General features: G+C 63.0%; 1 protein-coding gene across 5 annotated transcripts in view; it reads left to right on the top strand.

Annotated features, from left to right (window-relative positions):
- Nucleotides 1-22,438, top strand: part of PPFIA4 (PPFI scaffold protein A4) — a 148,817-nt gene that overhangs the window by 65,169 nt on the left and 61,210 nt on the right. For all 5 annotated transcript variants that reach the window (XM_075910026.2, XM_075910022.2, XM_075910024.2 and 2 more), the window contains exons 3-8: nucleotides 13,662-13,763; nucleotides 15,109-15,273; nucleotides 16,889-16,963; nucleotides 19,301-19,402; nucleotides 19,800-20,021; nucleotides 21,494-21,640. In XM_075910026.2, the coding sequence (XP_075766141.2) occupies nucleotides 13,662-13,763; nucleotides 15,109-15,273; nucleotides 16,889-16,963; nucleotides 19,301-19,402; nucleotides 19,800-20,021; nucleotides 21,494-21,640 (813 nt within the window). The remainder of the gene's footprint in view (nucleotides 1-13,661; nucleotides 13,764-15,108; nucleotides 15,274-16,888; nucleotides 16,964-19,300; nucleotides 19,403-19,799; nucleotides 20,022-21,493; nucleotides 21,641-22,438) is intronic.

The raw sequence follows: 22,438 nt of genomic DNA, 5'->3' as shown, positions 1-22,438 counted from the left end.
CGCTGTGAGATCTCAGAGCCGTCTGTCGGGTGGAGCCTCCCCTTTGACTCCGTGCGCTGTTCCCTCCTGCCCCGAGGGCTGGGCTGTCTGGGTTACGGAGCAGGGTGTTGTCCTGGGCCCGTCTGCTGTCTGGGCTGGAGCAGCCGGGCAGCGCAGGGACGGGGCTGGCGGCCTGGGACCGGCTCCAGCCCACGGGTCAGTGGCGGGTGCAGCGGAGAATCTGGGCTTGCTGCACTGTTGGGTAGGGGACTTGCTCTCTGTAGGGTGCGGGAGCAGCCCCACTTATGAAGGTCTGGGGGTGGCGGGCTGGCTCTGACCCGCCTGCCGGGAGAGATGTTGATGCTCCCAGGGATCCTAGTGCACAGAGCAGGGCTGCCAGCCTGTCGGGGGGGCAGGCTTTGGCCCCGAATCTCCCCTGGGCGGCGCCCGTGGGTCCTGCTCCATCAGTGCTCGGGGCCTGGGGACCTTTCCCACCCTGTAGCCCCAGGGCAGGGAGAACAGGGCTCTGCCAGGGAGCATGGAGGCCTTGAGACATTCTGGCCCCTCGCTGACCTCCCCCTCCTGCCCCTCACATCCTGGCGCCCAGAATTTGGCAAAGGCCTGAGCTCCTGGGGCGGCGACTCGGCTGAGCCCGGTGTGCTAACGGCAGGGCCATGCTGGCCCCCAGGCTGGGCGGGGGGCTGGCAGCTGGCTCCCAGCATATGGGAGCAGAGGGACCTCACCCGTCAGGGGGCACTGCATGCCCAGAAGAAACAGGGACATGCTCCATGCACTGCTCCTGGCCCCCCCCGGGGCCTGGCCAGGGGGCGAGAGCAGGACTAGCTGCCCACAGCCCCACAGACTCCCGGTCCTTGGTGCCCTCACCCGTCAGGCCTGCAGGGCCCATCCCAGATATGCCCACTCGGCCGCATCCCCCTCCTCCACTGAACAAAATGCTGCCTGCAAACGCCTCCTGGGCTCCAGGCCCTCTCCCCCAGCTGGGCCAGGGGCCCGTCCAGCGTGGGCAGCGGGAGCCGGAGCCCCGGGTCGCCCTGCTGGCGAGGGCTGCCCACCCCGCGGGCGGATTAAGGGGCTGTGCGGATTTCCTCGCCGTTCTTGCTCCAATTGCGACTCCGCCGGGTCTCTGCACAGGGAACATGCAAGCGAAGCAGAGCAAACTAGGTCACCGCAAAGGGCCTCCGTGCATCTGTGCGCTCCTCTGGGTCCGTCCGCTCCCGGCTCCCCGGCCAGGCATGGGGCTGGCTCCCGCGCACCCCGGCAAGGGCGCTGATTAGCGCAGGCAGCAGATGGGGAGTTTCTGTGCGCTCCAAATGCCGCCTCCTGCCGAGTGCGTGGCTGATCCCTTCTCGGCGCTCCAACCCTGCGCAGGCAGGCGGGCTCGCCGGCAGCGGAGCGCTTCCTCCCGGCTGGAATCCCAGCGCCCCGGGTCTCGCTGGCCTTCGCCCCTGGGGGCCGGCGCCCGGCTGCAGCGCCGCCCATTTCCAGCTCCCGGACGAGATGATGCCCCGGCATGAATACAGGGAGCAAATCCACCCCGCTTCCTCCGCCCAATGGGACTAATTTCAGCATGTACATGTACCAGGTAAGAGGGCTCCCCCCGGGAAAGGTGCCTCGAGAGCTTCCTCCCCAGCTGGGCTTTTGAGGCTGATGCCCCATCTGTGCCCCATCCGCGGGCATCAGTTCTACTGGGGAAGCCGAGTGCCCCCTCTGCCAGGCTGCAACAGACCCCCCACCCCCGGAGAGCGCCGGAGTGAGGCCTTGACTCCTGGCAGGCTTACAGCGCCCTTGGCTGGTGCCATGTTTGGGGGTGGCGCCCTCGTCTGGCTCTGCGTGTAGGTCGGGGGCCCCTTGGCTCTTGCCCCATGCAGCTGGGGGCACATGCAGCTCAAGGTGCAGTCCGGAGAGGGGAGGCTCTGTCCTGCATGGGGCGGAGGAGTGGGAGCTCGTGGCTCATGCAGGGTGGGAGGGGGTGGCCGTGGCTTGACGCGGGGGTGGCTCTGTCCTGCTCTGTGGCCAGGCGGGGGTCGGAGAGGGGCAGGGTGGCTGTTTGAACTGACCCATGGGGCCGGGGAGTCTGCATTTGTGGGGGCTCATGAAGGCTGTGGCCAAGTCAGGAGGATCCCAGATACGCCAAACCCCCGGACTCTCTACAGGCGGGCGCGCTGCCCCGGCTGCCCACGTGCCACACCGCAGGGGTGGAAAATAAGGGCGATCCTCCCGCCAGGGACTGCTGATCTGGGACCCGCTGCCCCCAGCAGCAGCTCTGGGGCTCAGCTGCAGGCAGCCAACAAACAGCGTCAGGCGCTCGCCTGCCCCGGGGCTGCAGCAGTCACGTCGGAGATGCCGACCTGCCGGGCTGCTCCTCCAGCAGCAGGGGGTGCAGGGCGGGCTGGGGACACAGCTGGCCTTTCTGCCTGCTCGGCAAGGAGCGAGCCCCCTGCCTTCCCGTGCAGGAACCCAGGCGCTGGGCATTCATCCCTGGGGCTGGACTGCTTGTTTGGGGCCGGGGGTGTTCTTTGCACGCGGGGGGAGCTGTGCTCGGTGCATGGGGGTTAAGGGAGGAGGATGCACCTGGTGCACACAGGGTTGGGATGGGGAGTGAGAGGCCTGCATTAGAGGTTGTGGGGCCCCATGTCAATGGCTGGGTCCCCCTGCGCTGCAGCAGGGTGTCTGCAGTTGTCCCTGACTGAGCGCCTCCCCCCTTGCTGGGCTCCGGGGCACGGAGCTCCCAGATGCCACGTGTCGGCGCCCAGGCGGGGAGCTCCGCCGCCGGAGCGCTGGAGCCGTTCTGCTAATCCCGGCTGGCACGCCGGGCCCCCAAGGCAGAGTTGCCGGGCGGGGAGATTAAGCTGCCCTAATGCGTCTCACACGACTGACTTATGCACAGGGGAGGGCTGAAAAGGCTGGTTTGCAATCTCCATCCTGGCCTGCCTTCCCGTGCATGGCTCTGCCCAGCGGCTTTCCCCGGCAGCCGCCCCTCTGGCTCCCAGGCAGCTCTGCTCTCTGTCCGCCTCTGCCCAAGGCCCTCGCCCGGCATCGGGCTGCTCCCAGCCCCTGGCTTCCTGCCGGAGGTGTCCCCTGCTGACCTTTGCACTGGGAGACTGGCTCCAGGCCCGCGTCTGCAGCAGGGCCCAGCACATATTAGTGGCCGCCGGTCGAGCCTGCTTGCCCCGTGGGCCGCCGGTCGAGCCCGCTTGCCCCGTGGGCCGCCGGTCGAGCCCGGTTGCTGCATACACTTTCAGCTTCCAGCCAGAGTCTCCTCCCCGCAAGCAGTGACATCTGGGCACCACGTGGGAGGTGCTGCCCGAGCTGAGCCTGCTCCCCCGCTAGCTCTGGTGCTGTACCTGGACCCTGGTTGGGTCTCGAGTTTATTCCTGGGGCAGATCTGCCATCTGGAAGGGGCCTGTGCTCCCACAAAGACCCCACACAGCCCCCAGCCTTGGTGAAAAACCTGCGTCGGCTGTCGCTCTGTTCTGTGTTTGTACAGCCCCATGCGCAGCGAGGCCCGTGTCTAGACCTGGGCTGCTCAGTTCAAAGGCCCCAGAACCCTGATCAGTGACGCGTCTCAGGCTGCAGGTGTTTTGTGGTAGATTCCCAGTGCCCTGAAAACGCTTCATTAGGGCTGGCTGAAAGCTCGGTCGCGCGCCGCGTTGGATGTAAGACGCAGGAGGCGCTTGGCTTGATCGGCTTGGCTCTGCTGAGGCCTCGCCAGGGGTCCCGTGTCCAGTTCTGGGGTTGCATGCTAGGGAAGATGTGGACACGCTGGCGTCCAGTGGAGAGCCACAAAAACGGCCAAAGGTTGAAGAAAACGTGACCTACGGATAAAGGTTAATTAAAACCCGCTGAGTGCTGAGAAGACGGGCGGGGGGGGGGGGGGGGGGGGGGAGGGAAGCTCCCAGTATGCTCAAGGCTGTTAGAAACAGGACGGGGGCAGTTCTTGGTGTCCACTGAAGGTTGGACACGATGCAATGGGCTGCGTGTGCGGCCAGGGAGACTGAGGTTAGGCAGCAGGGGAAACTTTCTAACTTCTCGAGTCCAAGGGAGGCTGTGGGATCTCATCATGGGGGGGATTGTCAGACGGCTCCCAGGGCTGGGCGGGCATTTCTCGGGCGTGTCTCAGCACAGGGGCTGGACTTGATGGCTTCCCTTTCAGCCCCATACGCCTAGGATTTTATGCAAGTGCGTGAAATGGCTCACGATCTCCCCTTCTAAGGGCTGGGAGCTGGTGTAAAATGCAGTGTGTCGTCTCTGCTTGTTTTTAAAGCCACTGGGAGAAGTTTGGAGGTTGGGTATGGGGACTAGTCGATTTCCCCTCCTCCCCTTCCTCCGCTTGCTGCCTCCATCAGACAGAGGTGGGGAAGGGGGAAGAGGAGGTACTTGAAAGTGGGAGCACCACTCAGCTGAACCCGGGCTCAGCTGTGCAGCGCTGTGTGTGTGGAGTCCAGCGGGGGCTCTTGTACATTTCAAAGGAGGAAGGCGGAAGTGCCTATCGACTAGTCGAGAAGTCAATGGAAATTCCATCGACTACTCGATTAACCGCTAGTTAACATCCTTAGTTGGGTATGAAGCTTGTTCTGGTGTTGGTGCATTTCCGGGATGCTGCTCAGGCTCGTTTCAAGCCGGGTTGCGTTACCGAGCTGAAGTTGCGGGGTATTTCTCCTGTGTCCGAGTGTCACCTGAGCAGGGGAGCTTGGGAATGTTTTAAACTTTCCAGCGTCCTACAGGCCGTGAACCCAAATCCAAACTTCTTCCTCGTTTCCTCCCGACTTTTCATGTTGCTGCCCGGTTGCAACATCCCCAGCCTCAAGCGTTCGGACATCATGAGTCAGACCCCACCGATCGATCATGCGATTGGCTCGCAAAGCCTGCCATTAAAAAAAAAAATCCCCACTTTTGCTCTCTTTCTTTGCCATCCGGCTTGTGAGCGTCCAGGGCGCGTTCAGGTCACGTTTCAAGCTTTTCTCTGTCATCAGAGCTGGAAAGAACGACGCGAAGACATTCGTGTCCACCCTGACTGCAAGAGTTGGGGCTTGAATTAAAAATACCAAACAGCAGAACCTCAGCCGTAGGAACAGCTGGGGAGCAGAGACCGTCCCTAACGCTGAACAAAATATTAGGTTTCAAAACTGGTTTCAAAGCTTTGAAGTTGGACATTGACTTAAGACAGCGTTGAAACTTTATCATGCAGAAGAAAAATGCTGTTTGAACCATCTTAGTGTCCATGCAGCCATCACAGAACGTTTCCCTACCTTGTCAAATCTTTTTCTGTGCTTTGCCTGTGTCTCTGTCGGAGTTTGCGTCTGACACAGCACTGCCCTGTATTTGTAGGGGGGTTCTCGGCTGATTGAGCACCTTGGTTCCAAATGCCGTGTGTGGTTGGCCGGCCCGTGCGTAATGGGTGTTCCGCTCTCCGAGGGTCCGCTGCGTGGTGGGAGACGGCCTCGTCTCGGGCCTCGTCTCTGGCCTGCTGGATTTCAGCTCCTGCCAGCCTGCAGAAGGAACCTACAGCCCTGTACAAAAGCGCAGCTCCCCTTGGTCTGGCTCTCCGAGAACTAGGAGCAAGCCACCCAAGCCCTGAGGCACTGGGCCTCCGGTGCCTAAATCTCTTTAACAGCCTATTGATTTTGGTGAGGGTTAGGTGCCTAAAAACCTTTGGGGGCATGGGCCTGAGCCTCCAGTCTGGGAGGGGGGGGGGGGGGGGGGCCGGCTGCAGTCCCTAGCTTGCCTGGATCCAGCCCCCCCCCCCCAGGATTGGGGAGGCAACGCTGGCTCTCCAGCCTCCCCACTGCCCCATGGCAGGACTGGAGCACACAAAATCTACTAGGCTGCCCCCCCCAGGCTCTGGCATGTCTTTCTCCTCAGTTGGGAGCCTTCTGTGCGGCCCCCGACCCAAAAACGGTTCCCCAGCCCTGCCCCGTCCCTTGGCCCCAGTGAACAGTCATAGCAGGCCTGACCCATGGCTGGCCCCACTCAGCCGAGTATGTGGGGAAGCTCTGGCTCCGGAGAGCCCCATGGGCAGGGAGCCGATGGCTCAGAGCCATGCCCTCTCCACCAGTGGCCACTCCTCACTGCCACCTCGGAGACACGAGGAACTGGGGGCCACGCCCAGCCCAGCTGTGCTCCTGGCCGCTGTCCCAGCACGGCTGCCTCAAGCAAGGCGGGATTCTGGGCACGCCGGGATGGGCTCAGTCGTGCTCCCCGTGCCAGCGGGGAGCGCAAGCACCGCCTTGCCTCTGCCGGCAGCCGGGCCCCTTGAGCGCGTGGGGCAGCGAGGGGCCTGCGGGACAGCGGGGGGAGGAGAGACCTGGGGCCTTGCTGCGGCCCAGCGTGGGAGTGTAGCCGGCCCCCTCAGGCTGCCTCCAGTGGTGGCTGGGCCATGTACAGGCCGAGGCTCCGGCTGTGGCAGCAGAGGGTTGGGCTTGAAGGACACAGGTCCGGCCGGGTTGCTGCCCAGGACTCAGCCAAGGGCACGAGGAAACAGCAGCTCCCTAGAGGCCAGGACACTGGCACCCACACAGCGGTGCCACCCACTCCTCGCGAGGAGCTGGGGCTGCAGGGTGTGGCCTCTCATCTGAGCACGGCAGAAGGCCCCTTCCAGCCCAGGAGATGGACCGGCTCCCGTCCTTGAGCCGGACAATACCGACCTGTCCTGTTCTCTGGATGGGGCAGTGCCTGGCGGCCGGGGACTATGTCCTGGGTCTGTCGGGAGCTGGCATGGCTGGTGCTCTGGGCACCGGCAATACATCTTCTGTGTCTCCCACACCTCCTTCAGCTGTCGCTATTGCTGCCACTCTTGTAGGGCGGCAGCGCCAGCTGGGAGCAGACCCCCACTGTGCTAGGCAGAGCAAAAGACAGTGCCTGTCCTATACCGCTGTGTGTGCTCAAAAAGACACATAGTGGTGGGAGGGGAAACTGAGGCACAGCGGAAGGCTCTGCTCAAGTCAGTGGCAGAGCCAGAAAGAGAGCTCTGCTCTCCTGGCTCATCTGGCAATATTGACTCTTCGGAATCCCCTGTTTGCACGTAGCCTAAGGTGGTGCTGTCCCTGAATGTGGAGTTGTCTCAGCATTTGTCGGGGTTAGACATCCATGATGATAGAGAGCACCAGAGACAGCCTCTCCTTTGCTAAAGCCTGGCTCTGGGGTCCCCTCCCTGCTCCTCCGCCCTGCCTCATGGGAGGGTGAATGTGTTGCCCTCAGGGTGACAGTGGAGGAATGAGGGGGGCTTGCAGGCCCCGGGACAGGCGGCTTTGGACAGATGCCCTTTGTAAACGCTCCATTCTCCTCTGTAACGTCAAGGCAATAGCACTGATTTCCCGGCGCATCCAGCCCCCGCTCTCCTCCTCTCCACAGAGCAGGCCTGTCAGCCCCAATCATGCCGATTAGGGGCTGGAAATGAGATGAACCACGCCGCTGGGGCGCCCTGCCACGAAGCCGTGACGGGGTCTAGCGTTGCTTCCCACGCACCAGCCCGCGGGCGGCGCCCGGAGACGGCGACGAGGCCTCCTGCCTTGTGTCTTCCGAATGGGCGCGCCGTACCCGCTCCTGTGTTCTCTGTGCAAGGCCTCCCCTGAGACCGGCAAACCCTCAGCCCCAGCTTTCCACACCCGCGGGCACCGGCCGCTGAGGGACGAACCCCCTTTCTCTGGGCCCTGGCCTTGCAAACGAAGATCTTGGGGGGGCCAGAGGAGCGCTGCTGGCCCCCTGGCCTCTGAGAAAAGCTGCCTTCGGGGACTGGAGACAACAGGAATGGAGCCAGCAGGAGGCCTGGAGGGGCCGGACACCAGCTGGCTGCTGCCCAGTGACAGAGGACCCGTGGAGACCTGGTGTCTGGAGAAAGGGATGAGAAGGAGCATGCAGGAGGGAGCATAGGCCGCGAGGGGGGAGGAAACTCTGGGAGTTTATGCAGAGGAGCTGGGTGCGAGGGGAATGCAATTCATTTTATTCAAAGGGACAACACAGATACTGCTTTGGAGGCAGCAAGCAAGACCCCCGGGGCTTGCCCACCATCACGTCCCTGCCCCATCGCTTGCCGAGGGTGCCACCAGTTGGGACCTGTGACAGACCGGGCCGTGTCTGGGCACAGCTGAGGGCGTCCGCTCAGGGCGAATTGCTCAACTTCGGGGCTCCTTACAGCCCCCAGACTGGTGACCTCTCCAAACAGGCCACAAACCAGTCCCACAGAGCGCTTCAGCTGCCTGCCTGAAGCCTCACGGGCAAAACCCCTCCGACACCTCAGCAATATCTGTGCCCCAGATGGCCCCGGGCCTCATGCACGGGTGAGGGGTCCTAGCACCCAATCCCACCTACCCCGAACAAGTTCTGTCCGGTTCCAAGAAACCAGCCACAGATCCCTGGTCAATTTACCCTCTGGACCTTACCCACAAATCACGCTGGGCCAATCCTTTAGCATCTAACAACTAAAGGTTTATTATTACAATAAAGAAAAGCATGAGAGTGAGGTTGCTAAGGAATCATACATTACATGCATCGAATCTCCCAGTTCTCGATGCAGGCTCTAGCAGAGATGTTACAGCTGCTGGTTTAAAAGTTCTTGTTGCGCATCCTAGATCAGGATGGGTCCACAGGTCTTTCCGGCTCTTCGATCCCTGCACTGCTGCCTCTGGGATGAAGTGCTGAGCTGAGTACCAAGATGGAGTCAGCCACATGGCATCTTTATACCTCCTTCCTGCTCTCTTCTTGGCTGCAGCAGGTCACCTGGCCAGCGGCCTATCGCTGTGTTCCCTGCTTGTAGCCCTTCGGTGTGTCCTTGGCCTACTGAGTGCCATTGTCCCACAGGACCTCGCTAATTAGCATGTCTATAGGCCGGGCTCTGCCCAATGCTCAATCACATTCAGAGAGACTTCCAGTCTCCATAGCGAGAACAGATCCCTAACTCCACACCCAGCCATTCTACAGATCTATGAAGAGCAGATACAGAATCAGAAGAAGTCAGCTTTTGTTTGACCCCTCACACAGCCCCCTTTGTACCACTTTTGGGGCAAACACCCCCCCATGGGTGCAGCAGTGACCCCGCTGCTCTCCTCACACTCCAATAACGTAACAGGACCGTAGGTGGAAAGTGTCCACGAGATGATTGCCACGAGGACGGGTCTGTGCTGCAGTGTTTGGGGGCTGGCTGGAGAACTGGTGCCTGGGGGATTCGCAGCTGGCCCTGTGCCTGGTTACTGATGCTTGGGCAGCGTGGGTGCACTTTGCACGGGTGCTAGTGACAGACGGTGTGGGAGTGTTGGACCTTTGCACCCCTGGGAGTTACTGTGGTAGGCGTGTAGCAGAGCCAGGGCTGTGCTCACTGGGAATGCAGGGAACTGAGCTGGAGTAGGCTAATTCAGCCACTGCGAGCCCCGGGATGAGGCAAGGGAGCGGTGGGAAAGATGGACGATGCTTGTGTAGCTAAGTACTGTTGGGCCAGACCCTCCCCAGTAACTGCAGCAGAAGTATAGAGATTTACAGCATCTCCAGCTGCGGATCTCTCAGACAGTGCATGCCCAGCAGGGCAGAGTTAAGGTTATGCGGGCAGCCTCAACGTTGCCGTTCCTTGACTTGGGAGTACCTTCGCTGTGCTTTGGTAATGCTCTTCTAGATGGAACGTTAAGGCCATAGAGCTGGAAGGGACGTTTTTCAGGTGATCCCATCATATCACCCTATTCAGAAACACATCGAGCGCCATCTTTTATAACCGGTTCTGTTTTGCCCACGCTGCTTGTGTTCCAGAGCCTCCCTGCACTGCAGGTTAGAAATCCTCTTCTGAGTTCTAGATTCGTCTTTGGTTTACCTCCATTTGTTCTGTGCCAATGCTGCCCTTTAGCTTCAGTCCTGCCCGGCAGAGGGGCAAACAATGAGCCACGGAGCAGGTAGCGTGTGTCTGGCTGATTGGTTAAACTTAGCTGAACTCTGGGTTTGACTACGAGCCATGAGGATCTGGAATGCCCTGGGCTGCTTTTTTGGGGGGTCTCCGGCAGGTCTCCGTGGGCCCTTTTGGTCAATTTCCAAGCTGTGTTGTTAAGTGTTCTTAATTTGAGCCACAATTAGGCCTCCCTCTTTCACTTTCTAATCCACTTACAAGTATCCCTGTTTAGAGTGGGGAGCTTATGACATGCAGCCGTCGCTGCCCGAGCAAAGATCTACAGTCGGAGCAGGACGTGGGGCGCGGTTCTGCAAGGGCTCCCGGTGGGTGACAGAGGGAGGAGACACTTTCCCTTTGCTCCCGCCTCAAGGAAAGCCAATGAGAAAGGAACGATGCCGGGAATCTATACTGCCACTTGGCCCCCTTGTCGCTGCTCCCAAGAGTCAAGTCACAGGCTGGGCACTAAGGGTCAAGATCACAGCGGACTCTGGCTCCGAGAAGGTCCCGTCCGTAATGCTGGTGGCCCCCCTTGCCAGTCCCCTCTGAATTTTTCCCCCCGAGTCTCCATGGGTGTAACTCGCCTGCCAAGGTGCCAGGAGAGGACCACAGCAAGTAAAGGGCTGGTGGGAAGGTGTAAATGGGGGTGAGGTAAAGTAGCCCCTATGCTATTCTGATTTCCCACTTCTCACACTGTCGGCGGCCCTGCTAGTAAGGGGTGCCGGCGTTGGCAAGGGACTCCAGTGAGCACAGGTAAACTGAGGCAGTCCCTGCCCCAGAGGCGACAAGTGTCTCACTGGTGCCCTTTACACTCTGGAGGAAGCTGTGAGTGACTCTAGTTTAGTCCCGCCACTGAGTCTGGCCCACGGCTTTCCAAAGATGCACCTGTCTCTGGGGAGATGCTGCGGGGTGCGTTTCCAACAGCCTCCATGCCAGGGGAGTGACAGAGGGACCCAGCAGGTGGGGTCAGCCTCTCTCTGCAGAAGAGGCCACTCCAGCGGGGGGTGGGTGGGAGAAGAGAGCATGGGTGAACGTGCTGGGTAGGGGAGGCCAAGGGCTGACGGACGGGATGGGGCGGTAGGGGAGATGCTGGGAATAGACCCGCCTCCAGCTGAACAGCGGATGTGAAGACTGCAGCCCATTCCTGCTCTGGCTGGTTCCTAGGCCCGCTCTGGTGAGGAGCAGCGCCCAAACTGGGAGCCAGCAAGTGCTGCGACAGGCCCGGATTAAACCTCCGAAGGGGGGTTATCCTTTCCCAGCCTGGGGAGCAGTGCTGTCTCTGGAGAGCTGACATCAGCCCTTGCTGCCCCTCGGCGGGGCGCGCCGGCTGTGCTGGCCTTTTCAGCTGCGCAGCTCCGGGGAGCACGTTACTGCTGCAAATAAGGACTAAGAATTGGACGGTGGCTTCTGCAGTGTCCTGGGTGGGGAGTGGGGTCGGGGGAGGGACATAAGATCATCAGAACAGCCAAGCTGGGTTAGACGATAGGACCACCCAGCCCAGTGTCTTGTCTTTGACAGTGGCCAATGCCAGGTGCCCCAGAGGGAGTGAACAGAACGGAGAATCCTGTGATCATCCTCTTGCCGGTTCCCAGCTTCTGACAAACAGAGTCCAAGGCCACCGTCCCGGCTTATCCTGGCCAATAGCTATCAATGCACTTCCCCATGAATTTAGCTAGTTCTTTTTTAAAATCTATTGTAGTCTTTGGACTTCACAACTTCCTCTGGCAAGGAGTTCCACAGGTTAACTGTTCTGCATGAAGGAATACTTCCTTTTGTTTGTTTTCAACCTGCTACCTATTTGTTTCATTTGGTGACTTAGTTCTTATGTGATGGGAAGGAGAAAATAACGCTTCTTTATTTGCTTTCTCCCAATCAGTCATGATTTTATAGACCTCGATCATTCCCCCTCCGTCATTTCTTATCCAAGCTGAAAAATCCCAGTCTTAATCTCTCCTCATACGGCAGCTGTTCCATATGCCTCATCATTTTTGTTGCCCTTTTCTGAACCTTTTCCAATGCCAAGAGATCTTTTTTGGCATAAGGTGACAACATCTCTACAGAGTATTCGAGCTGGGGGTCTCGCATGGCTTTATACAGAGGGGATAAGATATTCTCTGTTCTAGTCTCTATCCCTTTCTTGATTTCCATTCTGTCTGCTGCACACTGAGTGGCTGTTTTAAAAAGACTTGGACTTTTCAGCTTAGAAGAGAGGAGACTAAGGGGGGATAGGATAGAGGTCTCTAAAATCCTGACTGGTATAGGAAAAGTGAATAAGGAAAAGTTATTTACTTATTCCCACAATACAAGAACTAGGGGTCACCAAATGAAATGAACAGGCAGCAGATTTTAAAACAAACAAAAGGAAGTTTTTTCTTCACTCAGCGCACAGTGAACCTGCGGAACTCCTTGCCAGAGGATGTGGTGACGACCACGACTTAAACAGGATTCAAAAGACAGCTAGATAGATTCATGGAGGCTAAGTCCATCAGTGGTTATTAGCCAAGGTGGCAGGGATGATGTCCCCTACCTCTGTGTGTCTGGAAATGGATGACAGGAGAGGGACCATGTGAGGATTACCTGTTGTGTTCCCTCCCTCTGGGGCACCTGGCATTGGCCACTGTCAGCAGACGGGATATTGGACTAGATGGACCTTTGGTCTGACCCACTATGGCCATTTGCAAAGGGTTCTGCCCTTCGTGTGGGTGGCCCTTGGTGGCTGAGGGGAGTCTTTCAGTCTCTACTCACCTGTCTGTGGGCAAGATAGCATCCAATAAGTGGTCTGAGGTCAGGCATCTTCTTTTACAACCCCTGGGTACAGTTTGTAGGAGAGTTTGGGGGTAGAGGAGGGACCCAGGCCCACCCACTCCTCTGAGTCCCAGCCCAGAGACCCTGCAAGTAGCAGTTACCTGCTGAGTTTCAAGTAATTAGTTGCTGTCACATCCCTGGGCCACTTCCCCGGGATGCTGTTCCATGCAGCCCTTCTCTAGGGCTTTGTGGTTGCCTTCCCCTTCTCCAGGGTTGTCTGGTTTCTTGGCTAGCCTTCAGCCACAGGACCTGGCTCCCACCAGATAGGATGCCCGGCTCTCACCCGGAGCGGTCCAGAGTGCTGGTATTCCCCACTCAGCCCTGAGATCTACCTGGATCAAGCTCCAGGAAGAAAGTGACAGGCTTGGCCTAACAGCTCCTTTTATAGCAGCCTGCTGCACCCTGATTGGCTGCAGTGGAAGCTGCCCCTCTGTTCTGCTTGGAGGACCTCTCTACTCCTCCTGTTGCTGGCCAGGGTGCTGAAAGGCCTCCAGCTGGAATGTCAGGCGTTGTCCACCCCATCACACCGTTCTTATGTGATGGCAAAGTCATTCTGCCTGACACGGGTGTGGCTGGTCAGTAGGTCTTATTGAAGGTGGGGGCTTCAGCTTAAAAAGCAGCACTTGGTCGGGGTCGATAGCTGTCCTCCTTCCCTGAGTTGTCCTGCTGCAGCCGTGATGAGCGGGGTGGAGTTCTGGGGGTCCCTGGGTTTGATGGAGGTGGGGGCAGTAACAGCCCCCTGAAATTGCTGCCAAGGCCGGTTTTCCAGCCAGCACCGCTCTGGCTGCAGGTCCCTCTGGGGTGGCCCCCTCCCCTTGGCTCTGCTGAGCAGGCCGGGCCAGCTCCCTGCCCCGGGCGGCCGGCGGGGCCACGCTGGCTCAGGAGAAGGGTGTGGGGAGAGGAGGAAGCTGCAGGGTGAGGCGAATCCAGCTCTCAGGGCCGCGCCCAGCCGCTCTGCCCTGTCCGCAGGCTGGAGCATTGTGGCCTTTTGCAGGAGTTTGCCACCCTCACGAGAGAGCTCGGTACCTGTCGCGAGCAGCTGCTGGAGAGGGAAGAGGAGATTTCGGAGCTGAAAGCCGAGCGGAACAACACGAGGGTGAGTCCCGGCCTGGCCCTGCGCCCTGGCTGCTTAAGGCACCCACCTTCGGGACTGGCACGTTCCCTCCCTGCCGGGCCACAGAGAAAAAGAACCGCCTGGAGCTTCCCTCGGCCCCAGCCCTGAGCACCATCCTGCACCCCAGCCCCCTCATCCTACCCCCCCCCCCAGTGCCTGCACCCCCAACCTGCCTCAGAACCAGATTCCCCTTCCGCACCCTGAACTCTTGGGCTCCACCCCCCCATCCCAGAGCAACCTCCTGCACCCCACATGCCTCATTCCTGGCCCCCTAGAGCCCACACCCCCAGCCAGAGCCCTCATCCCCTCCTGCACCCCAACCCTCTGCCCCAGCCCGGAGCCCCCTCCTGCCCTCCAAATCCCTCATTCCCAGCCTGGTGCATGCTCCTGCAACCCAGCCCTCCCCGAGTCTGCACCCCCAGCCAGAGCCCTCATCCCCTCCTGCACCCCAACCCTCTGCCCCAGCCCGGAGCCCCCTCCTGCATACCCTGAACTTGCCGTTTCCGGCTCCGGCCCAGCGCCTGCACCCCCAGCCAGTCCTCCCCCTCCCCCACCTAGCCTCTGAGTCTGCTGAGGGAAGCGGGGGGCGGGGGGGAGGAAGATGGAGTGAGTGGGGGCAGGGACAGTGCCTTAGAGGAGGGGCGGGGGTAGGGCAAAGGGGTTTGGTTTTGCGTGTGCAGCGTTGGCAGGCTGAGGCGGGGTCTCGTTCTGCCCCGAGTCCTGTCTGCTTGGGAACTGAGCCCCCCTCTCCAGAGCCCCTGGAGATCACACTCGCTCCGTCACAGTCTGTGGACGCCTCAGTCCTACTCTATAGAAACCCCTCCTGGCCCCGCCCTGCCCCCAGCTTTGCTAAAGAACCTCACCCGCAGCAACCCCTAGGCCAAACTGCCCTTCCCCTCCCCCCACTGCCAGCCTGGGCGGTGTGCCGGTCGGGGGAGCCGCGAGGCGGCTCAGCAGGGATCGGTGTAGCTTGGCCTGTCCGTGTCACCGCAGGGTGTTTGTGCTCAGGGCCAGGCGAGGCCCGCGAGCGACGGGGCTGGGGGCTGGGTTTGCAGGCTGCTCATTGTCCGCTTTCCCCGGGGCTGGGCGTAGGGTAGGGTGGCTACTCCGGGCATCGCTTTGGGCTTTGCAGCTGGGTGAGGAGGGGTCTCCGGATCCCCCCGCACACAGCGCAGTGGGCAGGAGGTGGAGCACGTGCCCTGCTCCGTCGCCCGCATGGGGGGCTGCCGTGAGCCTGTTCTGGAACTGGAAAGGAAAGAAACGGCCTGTCCGGATGCCAGAGAGCAGGGCCCGGCAGGCGGCGACGGCCTCTCCCTCCCTCTCGCAGCTCTTGCTGGAGCACCTGGAGTGCCTGGTGTCGCGGCACGAGCGCTCGCTCAGGATGACGGTGGTGAAGCGACAGGCCCAGTCCCCGTCCGGCGTCTCCAGCGAGGTGGAAGTCCTCAAAGCGCTCAAGTCGCTGTTCGAACATCACAAGGCGCTGGATGAAAAGGTGAGCTGGGCCGCAGCGGGGCTGGAGCCAGCTGGGGCGGCCCCCGGCCATCGCCAGCTGCCCCGCACCTGGGACATGGCCCCCCGGGCTGGCTCTGGCTGGCGCCCAGCCCCCTCCGTCTTTGTGAGGGCCTAGGGGCAGGCAGCTCCCAGAGGGAACCCGCAGGCGATCACCCCCCTCGCGAGACCTCTCCGGGAGGGAGTGCTGGCTGGTCGACACCGCGCTTCAGAGCCGCTTGCTCTGTGCCGCCGGCTCCCGTCTCCCCTGCCGGCTGCTGGCGCGAGGGGCGGACGGGCCGGCAGAGCCTCCCTGCGGGGCTCTGTCCTGTCTAGCTTCAAACCTCCGGGGCCCTGGGGCTTCCACCCTGTCGGGGCGGCCGGTGTCATAGGCAGGGGAAGGCCTTGCCTTCCCTATCCGCCAGGCATGGCCCCGCCCCCAGCACACCGACGGCAGGAGTACGGGGGACGGAGTGTTGCTGCCCTAGCGCCCACCCACGGGTGCTTCAGGTTCTGGGAAGTTGGGGCCATGTGCTCTCCTCCCTTCCCTTGGTGCTGGGGGGCCGCACGCCACCCTCCCTCCCCGTGGTGTGTGGGGGCGGGGCCTGAGCAGAAGGGGTGGGATTCGGGGTTTGCCTTCCCAGCCCTACCTTCACCTACCACCCATGCGCCCTGCCCCATGGGAGGCCCATCCACAGCAGCTGGGCCCGGGTCTGTTTCTCGGTATCGGCCTGTTTCTCCTGACTGTGTCTCTGGTGTCCTACCCGACCCCCTGCCCCCTCCTGTGCCACCTCACCTGTCCGAGAGGCACGCTGCCGCCCAGGTGGCCTCTTGGCCAGGCCGGGCGGCTCGGCTCGGAGAGGCAATGCTTCCCCGCTCGCGAGCCCAGCGTCCGAGTGCAGCAGAGAACGGCGGGAGGGAAGCCCCTCCGGCCACGTGAAGGAGGAGAAAACGGGAACATAAAGCCGTGAGCAGGGCCCCCAGCCCGGAGCGCAGGGGCAGCCCAGTGATCCTGTTCTGTGGCCCCCCTCTGCTCCCTCACCACCCCGCACCCCAGGCGCTGTCCCTGGGCCCAGAGGAGCCAGGGTTCAGAGGTGCCTCTGCGGGTTCACCTCCCTGCGGGGGACGAGGGCCCCAGGCTTGCTCGGCCACGTGAGACGTGCTGTGGCTGGCTCCTCCGCCAGCAGCGATTGCTTGCAGCCTGGTCGCCCTGCCAGTCTCACGTCCCTCTGGCCCCCTGCCAGCCGCCCGGCCCCACAGCCCCCAGCCTGGGCAGCCACTCGCTTAGCTGCTGACTGTCACCATCCGCTGTCCCGGCTTCTCTGCTGGGAGCTCGGCAGGCCGGCCGGCCTAGCGATTGTCGGCTCTTTGCAGGCTGGGCAGGAACTCTGCCCCGTCCCAAGCCAGCTAGGCTCTTAGCACAGCAAACGCTCCTTGGAAATCTCTTCTACCGGCCCTTCCCCTGGCCTTGCTGCTAGCGAAGGGACAGCTTCCCCCGGCCGGGATGCGGGGAACGTACACACGTTTGCTCCCGAGTCCCTGCCCCTCCCGGTAGGAGAACGTGCTGGGGCCCTGCCGACACTAGGACCAGCCTGTCCCCTTGTTTCCAATGCCCGCAGGTGAGAGAGCGCTTGCGAGCGGCCTTAGAGCGCGTGACGACCCTAGAAGAGCAGCTGGCAAGCGCCCGTCAGCAGGTAAGAGGGGGCTTTGGGATCCCACCTCGGAGTCTGGGGGGGACTCGTCTGCTACTGACATTGAGCTGGGCAGCCACGGGCTTCCTGAGGAGCTGGAACCCCTTGGTGCAGCCTGGGCAGCCTCTAGTTTTCCCCCACGCATGTGCGGAATGAATTTTATTATGTGCACCCGTATGGCGGTGAAGGGTCACACATCCGTCACACCCTTGCTGTTGCTCATGACAAAATGCATTTGGTCGGGGAGGTACCGAGGGGCTTTCAGGGCTGGGAGTTGGAGCGCATGGGGCGGGGGGAGACTGGCTGCAGGTGTGGGCTTTGGGTGGGCCTGGAGATGAGGGGTACAGGCTACCTGGGAGCTACAGCCAAGAGACAGGGCCCCCCCCCCCACTCTCTCTGCCTGCAGCAGCTCCTGGGCTGGGGGGGGAGGTACCTCTCCCCTGGCCGTGGCATTAGGGATGTTAAATTGGGTTTCATCAACTCACTGACTAGTCGAGGGAATTTCCACCGACTAGTTGATAAGCTCCTGGCTCCACCGCTGACCCCGCTGCGGCTCTGCCCTTTAAACGTACGAAGAGCCAGCAGGCTCTTCCTGCATTTAAAAGGGTGAAGCGCCGCGGGGGGACCAGGTGCGAGCTGGGAATCGGCTGATTCCCGACTCGTACGTGGTCCCCTTGCCCCCTGCGCAGACGGTGCTGGGGGGGAACCGGCTTAAGCTCCCCACGGCAGCGACGGGGGTGGGGGGCAGCGACTAGCCGAGTCACGACTGGACTGGACTGTCCGATAAGCTTCTGCTGATTGGCTAGTCGAGGAGTCCGCGCCAGGGCTGGGCGGGGGAGGGAGGGGTGTCTCTCCACTGGCTGCAGAAAGTCGGGGGGAGATCTGTGCCGGGCCTGTGGGGAAAGGCGCCCCCCCACTGCATCACATGCATGCGGAGGCCTAAGCCCCTGCATGGGGCCCATAGGCGGCGGCGCAGCGCGGAGGGAACTTAGGTTGCAGCTGAAAGAAATGCTGCATCCCGCCCCCCTTTGTATGGCCCGGAGCAGCAGGCACCTGATTGGGCGGCTCCTGCCTTAAGCCCGTTTGATCCTTGAACCCCCCGCCTCCGGACTTGCTGCTCCCAGCCCTGTGGACGCCCCCCCCTTGCCCACTGGCCCTGGGGGAAGAGCCATTCCCAGGACTGGTGTCCAGCCGCCCCCCCACCCCCGACAGGAGCAGGCCTCTGCCGTGTGTGCCCTGCTGGCGTATGAGCAGGGCTGCTGCTGCGCGGGGCCGGCTTGGGCTCTGGCTAGAACCATGTGCACCAGCCTTCTTGTGCATCGCACGCCGGGCGCGCACCAGGGGGCGTGGGCAGCACAGCCCAGGCTCCTGAACCGCGTGCAAGCAGAAAGGCAGAGTCTGCGGGGGTCCTGCCTGGGGCGGGGCCGAGCGGGATGTGGGGCGTTGTGCCCAGTGGTTAGAGCCACAGTCAGCGGGTCAGAGCAGATGGAGGGAGGCAAAGTGGGGCGGGGCAGGAGCAGGAGTTCTCACAGCCATGGGGCAATGCTGTGGGCAGCTGCTGGGCTGCTGACTCCTCCCATCAATGGGGCAGCTTTTGACAAGGCGGCTGAGCTGCGTGGGGCACCTGGAGCTGGCTGGGCTGCAGCGTGGGGAGGCGAATGGGAGCCGAGGCCAGGGACCGGCGGGTTCTGATTTTCCTCTCTTTGGCCTCTCGCCCCACTGCCTGTCCTCCCTCCCTATGCAGCAGCCTGGCCCTGCTGGGGGCCCTATGCCAGGGCAGGGCGACGGTGCATGTCCGTGGCAGGGCACAGCTGGGGGCACGGCCGACCTCGCTTTCCAGGAGTTTTCCTCCTCTTCAGCCTGATTTTCTTGCCTCGGTTCCATCCCGTTTCTCCGAGCCAGGCCCCGGGGTGCCCGATTCCGCCCCCTCCTGGGCGTCTGCACGTTGGGGGCGGGGTGGGTAGGGACCCAGGCCAGCGCCTCGCCGTGACCGGGCGTCGCTGCATTGGGGTGGCATGAGAGCCCCAGTTTCCACTGGCGCAGGATCTGCTCCGTGGTACCGACTTAGTGCGTTCTCCAGGGCCCGGGTGGCTAGTCCCTTGTGTGCGGCTAAGGCTGGGCGTTGCAGGCCCCGGGCCCGGCTTGGCTCTAGCTCGGCCAGAAGCGAGGGGCTGGAGTCCCTGGGACGGTTCTCTGGCCGGTGCCACCCAGGCCAAGGGTCCCTCAAGTCGATGGCTGTGAACCGCGATGTCGGTTCGTGCCCACAGCCCCGGCTGGGAGAGGGGTGGGGCATTCGAGTTAGGGCTGGGGGCGCCAGCCTGACCGTGGCGGCTTTCGCAGGTGACGACCCTGCAGCAGGGCCCGGCGCAGAGGGAGGCCCCGGTCGGAGAGGATGAGAAAAGGGTGGAGGACAAGGAGCCAGGGCAGAAGAGTCTGCGGAAGGTGAGGGGCTTTTCAGGGGAGCGGGGTGGCCTGCGCTGTCCCAGGCCTGCAGCGGGGCGGGAACCCGGCGGCGTGGGGGCTTCCGGGGTGGCTTGTTTTCCTCTTTCCCCCCGTGCCTGGGCACAGAGCTGGTTCCCTGACGCGCCGCGATCCTTCTCCTCGCCTCCTGCTCTCAGGACATGCCAGTCAGGGTGCCCCGCTTCTGGGGGAGGGAAGTGGCGTGAGGCCGTGGTGAGAGCCGAGGCTTGGGCCCGCTCCCGCCCCACACACACGGAAGGCTCCATATCCCTCCTCTGGGCCCTCCGTAAGGCGCCAGCCGGGAGGTCGGGGACACGCCCGAGCTCCCGGAGCTGCGGCTGCCCCTTGGCGCTGCAGCCTTCTGCCTTGGGCTTTGCAGAGGCTGCCCAACGGGTCCATGCACCCCGGCGACGAGGCCAGCCTGGTGGTGGAGCTGCAGGAGCTGCTGGAGAAGCAGAACTCGGAGCTGGCGCAGGCCAAGGAGCGGCTGGCGGCGCTGGTGGCCAGCGTGGCCGAGCTGGAGGAGGATCTAGGCACGGCCCGGAAGGATCTCATCAAATCGGAAGAGATGAGCACCAAGTGCCAGCGGGATCTGCGCGAGGTCAGGGGCGGGGGCTCCGGCCGCGCGCCCAGTCCCTGCGCGCTGAGCAGCACGGGCAGCGTCCGGCCGCCGGGCGGAGACAGGCCCATCTGGCCTCCAGGCCTGCAGGCAGCATCCTTGTTGCACGGGCGGCAGGAATCACTGGCTAAGCCGCCACTGACCCGCTGCCAGACTCTGGGGGCCTCCTCTTGCCCTCCCTGAGCCCCTTCCCCGAGGAGGCCCCCGCTGCCTGGCTGAGCCCTGCTCTCCTGCCCCCCGCGAGGCCCCCGCCACCCGTGCATCCCTGAGGTGGGGGAGGGAGGTGGCAGGAGGTGGGGCCCTTGTGGGGAAAGATGAGGCGGCAAGGGCCACGGGGAGAGGCGGGGGGAGGCAGCAAGGGCCACGGGGAGAGGCGGGGGGAGGCGGCAAGGGCCACGGGGAGAGGCAGGGGGAGGGAAGGGGCACGGGGAGAGTCGGGGGGAGGCGGGAAGGAGCACGGGGAGAGTCGGGGGGAGGCGGGAAGGGCCACGGGGAGAGTCGGGGGGAGGCGGGAAGGGCCACGGGGAGAGGTGGAGGGGAGGAGGGAAGGGCCACGGGGAGAGGTGGAGGGGAGGAGGGAAGGGCCACGGGGAGCGGCGGGGGGAGGAGGGAAGGGCCACGGGGAGCGGCGGGGGGAGGAGGGAAGGGCCACGGGGAGAGTCGGGGGGAGGCGGGAAGGGCCACGGGGAGAGGTGGGGGGAGGAGGGAAGGGCCATGGGGAGCGGCGGGGGGAGGAGGGAAGGGCCGCGGGGAGAGGTGGGGGGAGGAGGGAAGGGCCGCGGGGAGAGGTGGGGGGAGGAGGGAAGGGCCACGGGGAGAGGCGGGGGGAGGAGGGAAGGGCCGCGGGGAGAGGCGGGGGGAGGAGGGAAGGGCCGCGGGGAGAGGTGGGGGGAGGAGGGAAGGGCCACGGGGAGAGAAGTCCATGGGGCGCAGTGGTGGGGGAAACCGAGCAGCAGCGGGGCCAGGGCAGAGCGGGGGCGGGGCAGGGCGGCGCCGCGGGCAGGAGAGGCGCGAAGGGTGCAGGGCTCCCCTGGGGGACGCGTCTCTCGCCCTCCCGCCCCTGTTTTACGCCGGGGGAAAGGCGACGTCGCTGTTAAAGGCCCCCCCCTTGTTTTGGAAAGAGGCCACTGCTTTGGGCAGCCGGGAGGGCCAGCGCGAGGTGCCGAGCTGCTGCCACGCCCGCTGATGGTCTGCGCTGCCCCCTTGCACGTGCAGCCCCCACGCTGCCGCTGGCCCACGGCCGTGTGACGTGGGGGGCGGGGCCGGGGCGTTACTGCTGGCAGTGGGGTGGCCCCTCTGCAGGGCCTGACACTTGGATCGGGGCTTTCGGGCGCGTCTGGGCCATGCCGGGGCCCCGCTGGCTGTCCAGCCGTGTCCCATGGGCGCCTGCTGCTCCGCGCCCCCCTCGGGCAGGGCCAGGCTCGGGGGGTGACGCTCGCGCCCTGTCCCGGCAGGCTCTGGCCCAGAAGGACGACATGGAGGAGAGGATCACCACGCTGGAGAAGCGCTACCTGGCAGCCCAGAGGGAAGCCACCTCCATCCACGACCTCAACGACAAGCTGGAGAGCGAGCTGGCCAACAAGGAGTCTCTGCATCGCCAGGTGCTGGGCCCTGCCGGGCGTGGCAGCAGCAGCCTGGGCAGGGGGAAAGGCTCGGCAGGGGCCCCCGGCCGTCCCGGCCGCCCAGCGTCCTGTCTGGAGCTGCCATCCTGCCCCGGGGAGATCCCCCCGCCCCTGCCCATCAGCAGCCCCTTGTCCCGGCTCCAGGGCCAGCTGCGTTTCCCCTCTCTCGGGGTGCAAGGCCACAGTTCTGCTCCCCGGCCAGCGCGCTGCACCTTGGGAACCTGCCTGGGTCGCTCCGCTGGACCTCACTGCTCCCAGACTCTCCAGCCTTGGGGGGCTGCAGCTCTCTGCTCCGTCCTTCATGGACTTGCCTCGTATCCCCCCAAAGGTCTTTGCTCCCATTTTTCCTGCCTAGATCCCATGGTTAGAGCTGCGGTTTCCAAAGCTTTGGCCGTCTACAGTGCTTGTCTTGCTTCTGAGTGACCCCTGCGTCAGCGAACCGCTGGTAACCACGTCACACGCAACACAGGCCAAAGAGACGGAATCTGTAATATTCCTAAACCAGCACAGGCGTCCCCACACCTGTCCTGCCGTCCCTCGGCAGGTGCGGGTGCTGGGCTGGACTCAACCCCTGGTAGACACCTCCACTGAATCTCAGCAGGAGTGTCCCGGCAGAGTTGCAGGCCTAGATCCAACTGCCAGCCCTAGAGCCAGCCAAAAGTTACTGTGTGGGGGGGGGGTGCTTTTTTCCATCCTGCACAATTAACCTGTGGAACTCACCGCCACAAGACATGACTGATGTGAAGAAGTTAGCAGGATTCCGGAATGACTTGTCCC

This window comes from Pelodiscus sinensis, chromosome 27 (genome assembly GCF_052426305.1).
Source record: "Pelodiscus sinensis isolate ZL-2025 chromosome 27, ASM5242630v1, whole genome shotgun sequence".
Lineage (NCBI taxonomy): Eukaryota > Metazoa > Chordata > Testudines > Trionychidae > Pelodiscus > Pelodiscus sinensis.
Note: the sequence above shows the minus strand (reverse complement) of the source record. Positions and strands in the feature narration are given on the sequence as shown.